At 42.1% G+C, this 10,202-nt stretch overlaps 1 protein-coding gene across 1 annotated transcript in view; it reads right to left on the reverse strand.

Annotated features, from left to right (window-relative positions):
• Positions 1–10,202, reverse strand: part of MSH3 (mutS homolog 3) — a 75,791-nt gene that overhangs the window by 60,362 nt on the left and 5,227 nt on the right. Inside the window, exon 5 of the mRNA XM_064736810.1 lies at positions 4,298–4,527. Within this exon, the coding sequence (XP_064592880.1) occupies positions 4,298–4,527 (230 nt within the window). The remainder of the gene's footprint in view (positions 1–4,297; positions 4,528–10,202) is intronic.

Below are 10,202 nucleotides of genomic sequence, written 5' to 3' on the forward strand. Positions count from 1 at the left end.
CAATCAGAAGTTAACTATTTGTTAATTGCAGTCCACTGCAAGAGTTTCTTGGCCTGTCAGCTTTAGCCACACTGTGCTGTAAATGCCTTAAAGCCAATTATCTAAAATTACCCCTTGTGGGTCCCAGTGCAGTGCCTCTTTCACAGTTCTGTTTCTCCACAGAATCCAGTCTTATTTACAAGGCCATCCTCTGTAACTTGTTTCTAGCTCCATTTCTCTCTCAGCAATGTCTGTCCATTCCATGGCATTTCTAAGCCAGCATTTCTTGTCTCCAGGTTTGCACACTGTGTGAGCCTTCTGTCGGGCCCTGAGAACTCTCTATAAATCCATTTCCCACATTTCCCCCTGTTTCTTGTCAGAAAAAACTTCTTTGATGGCCTTGTTCATCGTTTGCTGTGCACAGTGAAGCACACAAGGCACTACCACTAACAACGCCACAATAACAATCAATGCGTATCAACCTATTTTGCAAAGTTCCTTTAGCCAAGGTGCAAAACTCCATCCTTCAAACAAATCACCTAACCACGATCCAGCACCAGTGTTTTCATTTGATTTGTCAAGTCTCTCAGGTTTTTAAGTTGTTTGTGGACGGACTCTGAATGCTCAGACCAGTCCTTCAAAATCTCTACAAATCCATTTCCCAGCCTTGCTCCAGGCCCCACCACTGCTGTGCTGCAGCACATCCAGCCCTTTTTGGTACAGCAGCACCAAAATCAGTGCTGTAATTTTAATTCATTTGATTTTCTTCCCTTTTATAAGCAAATGTATCCAACTCCTTAGCATAAACTCTGGAATATTATAGTTACAGTCAATATGTGTTCAGTGACTTCTGACAGTATTTTTGTTTGCCAACTCAGTGAATGAGAAACATTCACAATTATTCACTAACTTAAAATTACTAACTCAGTGACCTGCAATGATCTTCAAATATTTTAATATTTGTATTGTAGATACAGCAACATCAAATACATATGACATTCTGACTGAAGAGTATGCACCTGATATTTTAGATAAAGTAAAAAAATTTGGAAAGTTACAGATTCAATGCGTGAAAAAAAAAAACCTACATTTTTAACAAGATGCATGAAAACAAAGTTTGCTGCAAAGATTCTCATGTGCAGCAAGATGATCACCAAAGGCCATTTTCCTTTGTAATGCAGTAACGTACAACATGACATGTGCATCCTAACCTACTCCTGTTACTGGAGGGACTGATTTATCTGTCACCCTGCTGGCAAAGTGAAAAAGGATCAGCACTGCTGGGTTTAATTCCTCTATTTATCTGACAATTCAATGCATCAACCTAAAATTCGTTGCTTAACAAGTGCTGTAGGAAAAATATAAAGAGGGCTCTCACTTTGACAGAAAGATCTCTTAAGAAAAACATTTATGAAAATGCTAGAAGCTAAAAGGAAACAACATAAATAAAACTAATTTACAGAAACTGACTCAAGGTATCTAAAAAATAATAATCTTTTATTAGGAATGAGCTTGGTTTAATCACAAGAGCTAACTGCAGTTTGCTGCATAAAGCAGGAACCACTTCATTGTTGCTCTACAATTCACAATTAAACAGGCATGAAGTGAATAAAGATTTACTGCAAAACACACACTTCCAAACTCAGTTTCCTTAAAGCTTTGTAAGTCCTCCTAAGGAAAATAAGTGACTGCAGAATTTTACCTTTATTCTGCCATGCCCATTCTGATTTAGTGCATTCAAATGCAGGGGTGCACAGACCAAAATTTCCCTGCACATCCCTGTATCACAACACAAGGACACCAATGATGCAGAATTTGGGAAGGTGTCTGCTCCTAAACTTTAGCATAAAATTTTTACTTCTGATGCTAAGCACAGACCTGTAAAGCACAAATGATTTATTCAGTTTTTCCTGTACAACTTCAAGACTTATTCAGACAGGTCATCCCCACTCTGCTGGGATGACCAGTCTGTCACTGCAGGGAAAAAAAGTGCCCAGCAAGGCAAGACAACCTGGATGCATTAGTCCTTTCAGATATCCAAGCCCACTGTGTCACCTTCCCTTATCACCATGCTTGGCAGATGTGGGAACCCAGGAAATCCCTCTGGCTGCCCTGGAAGGGCTCAGAGACCCTGGCACAGAGCCCAAGGCCTCTGTGCCTTTGATTTAGCCCTTGGAAAAAACAATTACCAACCTTTATATGAAGAATTAGAAGCCACAAAAGTTTATGTCGAATGACAGTAAATTTATCACAGAGTGGAAAAATCTTTTTTAGGTTTTTAGAATGGGGGGTTCAGGGGGCAAGATGAAGGAATCTGGGCATGTCCAGCCTTTCTCCTTCTTCTTCTTGGCCTCCATCTTCTGGGTGATGGTGGCACTTTTGGATTGGTTTTGAGTAGAAGCTCACTGTCTAACACAGGTGATGGGTGTTGGGAAGTAACTGTAAATATTGTACAGGTAGTTTTCAGTATAAAAAGATAACACTGCCCTGGGGCAGGCAGAGTGCCTCTGACTGTCCTGCTGGAGGGACCTGGGCAGGACAGGAGAAAGAATTTTATAGACAAGGAACAATAAACAACCTTGAGACCGAGAAATGAAGAGCTCTGACTGCTTCTTCAAGTGCTGGGCTGGGAACAGAGACTTTGTGACATTTCTCAAAGTCACTGTGAGCAGCAGAGATTGCAAGAGGCAGAAACTGACTTTCCTTCACTTGTCACGACTGGGTTACCTTTGCTATCCAGCCTCTCCTAGCTCAGGGTGATGCTTTATCAGGGTGATGCTGGACAGAGTTCCAGAATAAAGCTTGGATTTATTCACAGCATCTCCTCCATGGATGCACCTTGGGCAGCACCAGAGCCCAGCCAGGGCTGCACCCAAAATGAACCCAAATGGCCCCAAAATGCACGAGGGGCATGGGGTCTGTCCCTGGGATCAGCTCTGCTCCATCTGCACCTTGCAGTTCATTGTCCCATCCCAGCTTTAGCCCAGGCAGTCCCACCCTGCTTGTTTTTCTCTCTCCAGCCCACGGGGTTTGTGCTCTTGGGCTGAGATTTGGGGCATTTGTTCCCAAACTAGAGCAGGAATTGTTTTGTCTCCCTGCTCTGTGCACAGAGCTCACCATGCCCTGATATGGAGCCCAGACCCACACACTAAAGCAGCACAGAATGTGAAAAATATCAAAGCTAAAACCTGAGGCATCAAGGGGGCTCGGTTCTGAGTGTGTCTGTGGAAATGGAGAACAACCATCCTCCCTTTTTGGGTGAGCCTTGGCACAGAGCTGCAGCAGCTTCTCTGGCAAAGCCTCAGGGACATTTCCAAGCAGTTGTTCTTTTGGCACCGAGCACACACATTTTTAGAGGCACAGCTTTTTCTGCAGGCAGAGTCAAGTGTTTCCCCACGTTTGCTCTGAGCAGCTTTCAGATGCCAGAGATGGGGACTGCTGTTGCAGAAGAACAGCAGCACAGTCACCTTTCCTGAGTATCTGACACAAATGGCTGCTGTCCATGAAAACCAAACAGAAATCTCCACATGGTGTTATCAGAATGTCACATACAACACAGCACCCCACAGCACCTCCAGCTTCTAAAATGCCCCATCCAGACCCCTCCTGAATGCCAGAAGGTGCTGAAAAGCCCAGAAGCAACTCTGACACACTTTAATATACATACACACACACACACATATTTGTATCTGCTTGCTCACATGCACCTCCACCTACAAATATATAAACACACACAGAGAAAATCTTGAGAAAAACTCCTTGCTTGCCTTTTTCCATCTGAACTACCAACACTTCTCAACACATTTTCTGATTTTCTCGGGAAGAACTACATCTGAAAAGAACTCCAACCACACTGACAAGCGTGAAGCCTGGAACCAAGGAATTCTAAGAAAACATTTTTTTAGCTCTAGGAACTCAGAGGCAGGAGCTGCCAAAGAAATGGAGTAAGCAAGATAGAGAAAAGCAAAGGGCTGTGCATGAGACCACATCCCTTCTGTCGGGGCAGAACTAGGAGCACAGGGCAAAATACACAAGCACAGCTGCATTTCCAGCAGCTTCTGCACCCACACACAGAAATCTTCTTCAGGCTTCTTCCATCTGCCTGTCTCAAGAACGGGATGAGACACATTGCACTCATGTCTTGGAAAGTAGAAAGGATCAACAACTGCCAGGAAACTATTTATTATTAGCACCTAGGAACAGGCGGGATGAGCAATAGTCAAGGCTGAACCCAGACAATCCCACCACGTCACTTCAATTTCCCTCAATTGCCAGAGGAGCCGGCTCTGCGGACAGAGGGAAGACGCAGATGCTGTACCTGCTTGATCTCAAGGAGGCTGTTTGCCAGCTCCACACGTCCTCGGAGCGATGTGCAGAGCATGATTCACAGGCAAGAGCTCTCAGAGCGCCGCTGGAGAGCAGCTCTCGGGCTGAGCAGGGCGCCCTGTGAGATGGGGTGAGTGCTGTGAGCTCAGCACTGCCCCGGGGGCACTCGCTCTGAGCAGCCCCACAGAGGGCAGCTCCAGCCCCCTCCAACGTGCTCTGAGCCTGGGGGAGCCACAAACACAAAAACCAGCTCTCAGCGTGGCAGAGAAACCCCTGAAATGCACTCATTTCCTCCGTCGTGTATGGCTGTGAACAAACACTGGAGGGACAAATTAAACCCGAACTTCTGATGCAGAAGTTCTTTCTATTCAATACCCCAAGCTTGCAGAGTTTACTAGTGTGGCCCTGGTTTTTTAAGTTTTTCTAAATCTTCTGATGTTTATATTCTTGTAACAAACTTTCTCACTTTATGTAAATCACTTATTGTTTTGCATTCTTTGATGGAGGAAGAGAAATTTGATGGATTGGTAATTTGTCCAGTGTGATTGGAGAGGTGGCACTTTCACCCTCCAATCCACTGTCACTTTTGGAAATCTATAAATGCTGGAGTCAGAAATTAAACTTCCCTCTGTTTTACCTTGAGAGAGCTGCATGTCCATGTTGTGTTATTTCCTGTCCTATAGTGACGCACTAGTTTTAACATGATTGATGACAATCAGTATAACACCCCTACCTTTAAAATCTCTTTCTTACCACAGTGCAAGGCTCAATTTATCAAGCAGATCATCCAAGCAGTCCCATCACAGGGCAGCTCCTAGCCAGTGATCAGCAATGCTTAACAGGAAATATCTTGCACAGCTATCAGATCACACAGCAGAGCCCTCACCTCCAGCAATATTCACTTTCCTTTATATATACAGATATATATTCATATATTTCAAATATACACAGGAACACTCAGCTAAGGCCAGTGTTTATTTTCTGGTATGCCCAGCTGTCTGTTCATGATGATCTACCTGATATGATACTGGTGGCTCTTTGTTCTTAGCTCAGATTGCTTTTATCCAAGACGTGGGGAGGCTGCCACTGAAAAGACATTTTGGGAGGTAAGCTGAACTTCTGTCTGCAGTTAAAAATGTTCTGCAGAAGCTGTACAGAACACGATGGATGTTGGGAGGATGCAGCTCACACTGGTCTGGTCCCACCAGAAGCCTGGACCAATCTGCCCTGTGCTTGTCCCACTGCTCCTTCCCCCTGCAGCCTGACAGAGATGTGCCTCATGCTAGGAAATTAATCAGGCATTGATCCATTTTCTTACATTTTATTGAGCTTCATCACAGTAGAATTTACAAAAGGGGGAAACTAAATTCAGATACCTAGGCAGGTCCTCTTTTCTTTTTTAAAAGGCAGCTTCCAGAGAGCTAGAATGAGATCTTAAAAATCTCTGCTCTATCAATCTGCCTGCTTTGGACAAGGCATTCCAGAAACAATGAATGGTGCACTCCCAGCAATAAAGCAACTTTTGGCACTCAAAAACTAACCTGAATGTAATAATACCTTTAAATTAACATTTGTAGAACATAATTTTCCTCTTTCCAGATAAATCAACTGGTAAGCCAGCTGCACAAGTGTGTCCCCAAAATCAGCAGATCCTCCAAGTCAGGATTATGCCAAGCAGAAGAAGTCCCTCTACTCGCTGGGCTTCAAACAAATTAAACAAAAAAAAACAAAACAAAACAAAACAAAAAAAAAAAAAAAAAAAAAAAAAAAAAAAAAACCACCAAAAAAAAACCCATACCAAATCAAATCAAAAACAAACCAACTACAATGAAACAAAATCAAACAGCAACAAAAACCAACCACAAACAAACAAACAAACCAAGGCAACAAGAACACCACAAAGTAAAGCACAGGAAAACCCTGCCCAGGATCTGCCATACTACATGCACACTGATTAAATAATACTCTTTCTATTATACCCCACAATGGACCAACAGCTGTTTCTCAATCAAAGTGGGAGCGAGGAAGGAGAGAGGACACAGAGCCAATCATCTTCTCACAACACCTTGGGATTATTCCTAAGGACAAATACAAGTATTTCTACATATCTGCATATCTGTACAGCAAAGATGAAAAATGCACAGGAATGAAACTGCACATTTCTGCTGTATATCCTAAAATCAGGAGTGGAAGGCTCTCCCCATCTCTCTTTCTTGCACCTCACTGACAGGCCATGAAACATGAGCCCTTCATCGTGCTTTTGGGATCATTTCCAAATCCCAAGCCCCCTTTCTGTCCTCAAGGACGGAGCATTTCATATCCCTATGCCACCCAAGTTTGTGCCAAGTTGTAAATAAAATGTTAATGATCTGTGCTCTTTCCCATCAGGTGGGATCATTCGCTGTATTTTCTTTCAGAGTGGGCCTTAAACTTCATACAACAACGTACAGCTGGGCAAGCAAACAACAAAAAGGGAGCATTTACTCATTGAATTCTACACTATCTCTTACTATTGTGTCTTGTCTCAACTGCTGGGCAGCTGCAGCTCTGTGTCCTTAGATCACAAACCTCCTGACTGCCACAGCACCCCTCTCTGATTCTCCATTCTTCACATTACCACTGTGCAGCTTTAATGTTAAATCTGACTTTGGTTCACACCCTTGCTGGTGATTTTTTGAGCAAGCTCAAGCACACTCATTCAGGACACCACTTAATACTATTTCAGTTTCTTTTTGAGTCACCAAGCCTTTTAGAAGGCTTTTTTAGCAAAAGGGGAAAAAAAGCAAGTCTACAGCACCAGACAATAGGTTGGCAGACAGTACAGTTGAGTTCTGTATTATACATTATATAACTCAAGATTGTTACCACTTTACCTTGCATCACTTAGGAAAAAAAAGACTTTAAAGTGCTTAAAAAATATTACCAATAAATTAGATAATAAGAAGAATATGACTAAAAGAAGCCAAGAAGTTTTGGAGAGGCAGAGCAAAGAAAAAGATGACAGAATAGCCTTGAAAGAACTGGTTTTGAGATTCTAACACAAAAGTGTGGACTAGCACCTTGCTGTAAACAGCAGCACTTGCACCAGCTCTTGAGAAGCCCCAGCACCCTGAGTGGGGCACACAGCCTCCCCAAGTGACTGCACAGCTCTTTGTTCCACAGGGACACGTGCTGTCTGATCATGCTTGTCCCGACTGACAGGAACACGAAGCCTTCTCATTTTCAGCAGCAGAAACTTCTGAGCACAAAGCACTTTCCTCTGTCTCTCCTGCAATATTTTTGCAAAGGCTCCCCACCTACCAGATCTCTCACTGAAGACGTACCCATTGTGCTTCTGTCAAATCTCTGCCTACTGCCATCAGCACTCTCCATCACAACCCCTCTCTAGCATCAAGCTGATGGAGGAAACAGTCAGGAGAAAACATCTTATTCAAAGACCCATCTTCTCCAGCAGCAGAAGCAACAGTCTAAATTCAGCTTGAACAAAGCCAAGCTCAATGCTTAATGATATTTCCCAACTATTTTAATTATCCCCCCCTTCCGTTATGCTGTGAGTGAGCACAAAAATCTCCCAGGCATTTTAATTTCAACATATTTGAAACTGCACTGGCCTTCAAAACAGTGGAAGTTACGTGGGTCATACAAATACATATGCAAAACACACAGTGCTTTGTCCAAAAAACAAAAGCGTTTCCTAGGCAAGGCTGTTCAATTAAAAATTAGAAGCAGATAGCTACAACACAACACACTTCTGGGAAGAATCTTAAATTCCAGTTAATTGCTTTTTCAATAAGGATTGAAGAGAACCTCAAAACAAAGCTGAAAACTGAAAGGATGTATCAGCCACAGAAAAGAAATGACTGAGATGGTGACAGACAGGGTCCATCCATGTCTCTGTTTTAAATCTCTCTGTGCTAATCTCCCACACTGCTGCCACTATACCTGCCAAGAACCGCCAGAAACATAATTCCTGTCCTTTAATCACAAGAACTGCTGTGGAAATTTACAAGGAGCACTGAACACCCAACACAGACCTCGGTGAGAAAGCACGCTGCCTCTGCCAGGCCACGCCTGGACCTTCCACCCATCAGTGAAATTATCAATTCCACCGCAATGAAATGATGTCAGTTCAGGGGATTTTGGTCCATATCCACGAGGGGATCCAGGTGCCTTTGCTTTGTCAAACAAACAAACAAACAAACCCCCCCCCCAAAAAAAAACCAAAAAAAACAAAAACACTAAACACAAACCAAACCGCAGCAACAACACAAAACTAAACCAAAAAAAAACACCAAAAAAACCCACCAAAAAAACCCACAAAGAAAAAAACCCAAAGAAAAAAACCCCAAACAAACAAACAAAAAAACCCAACAAAAAACCCAAACAAAACCCACAAAAACCAAACAAAACAAGTAAAGATGAAAATCCACCCCTCTGAATACCAGTGATAAATGCTCAGGCATCATGTAAGATTACAGACCAACTTAATCAGAAAAAGTAAAATCAGAATTAGGCCATAATACCTCATTTTAGTTTAAACATGGAAGGAAAGTGTACACATTACTGTGTTTTTAAGTTATGCTGGTGGGTTATTACACATGGCATGCAGGCAGAAGACCTGCAATTATTCTTTAATTTTTTATTCTAAGAAGTTATAATAAAAAAGGATAAAAAAATCAAAACTATATTTTCAGGATTTTGATAATTTTATCCAGATTTTTTTTTCACAGATATTCTGAATTATTATCTTTGATAAGTAACTATATTGAAAATAAGTACCTGATCTGTATCCAAATCTGAAAATTCTGGATACCTGTTCCTCTGGGTATTAGCCTTCATTTAAAAAAAAAAAAAGTGGAAAATACATTCAATCAGGTTGTAGAGGAAAAGAAAACCAGCATGGTGATTGCATTCCATTATTAGGGGGCTACAGCATATGTCAAATGAGGACAGACTAAGGAAATTGAAATAATTTGGCATGGAGAAAGTTAAGAGGATTCACTCACCTACAAGGTAAGAGATATGTTCTTATTCCCTTATCAATGGGCAAGGAACTGGAGGATGTACCATTCAAGCCAAATATCCAACCACACTGTGGCAAAAGCCTCTTTTTTTTTGGTTTTTGGCATGTGTAACTCACGGCTCACATTTCATTCTCCTCTCACACCACTGACAGAACCACTTGAACCAACTCCAACTGAAAGGATATGATAGATTATGTAACTACTTCATTCTTCCCTTTTTTTCTCCTCGATTTGGAGGCTCAGCATTTGGGACACTAGCACATTCATGTACTCTCTACTCTACAGAAATAAAAACTTTAAAGCCACAACATGATTTTCCAGACGTCAGCATTTGCAATTACAGACGTCATCAGAGACCATAAAAAAACCCCTAGTATTAAACAGCTCCATCCTAAAAATCAAACCCACTCTTCAGAAGACATTTCCAAAACCAATATAAATTTGCCTTTGAACATGGCCTGGACCTTGCAAAGACTTTTCACACTTTTCCAAGAAAGATCCAGCTGCATGATGCTTCAGTGCATTGCCCCTAATGACCTCACAGCCAAAGGAGGCTGGAAAATTGTATTACCCCTGGTTTTCTTCTAGCAATGTCTCCATCTGAGCTCTCCACCTATGATTAAAATAAAAAGACTCCCAATTCCAAGCTCACAAAGACACCTTCAAATACAAACACAATAGGCAAAGTTCTACTCTAGCCCCCCTCCTTTCTTCTTTGCAATTACTGGAGTTATTCTCCTTCAATGCTATCAAACCATGGCAGCACTTGGAACAAAACTTTTAAGATGTGAGTAGGGAGGTGAATATAACAATAAATCCCAGTCTGAGGTGAGAAAGAAACTCCTTAGGAAGTAATCTGAATGAAAACAAGAG

The sequence above is a fragment of the Zonotrichia leucophrys genome, chromosome Z (assembly GCF_028769735.1).
Source record: "Zonotrichia leucophrys gambelii isolate GWCS_2022_RI chromosome Z, RI_Zleu_2.0, whole genome shotgun sequence".
NCBI lineage: Eukaryota > Metazoa > Chordata > Aves > Passeriformes > Passerellidae > Zonotrichia > Zonotrichia leucophrys.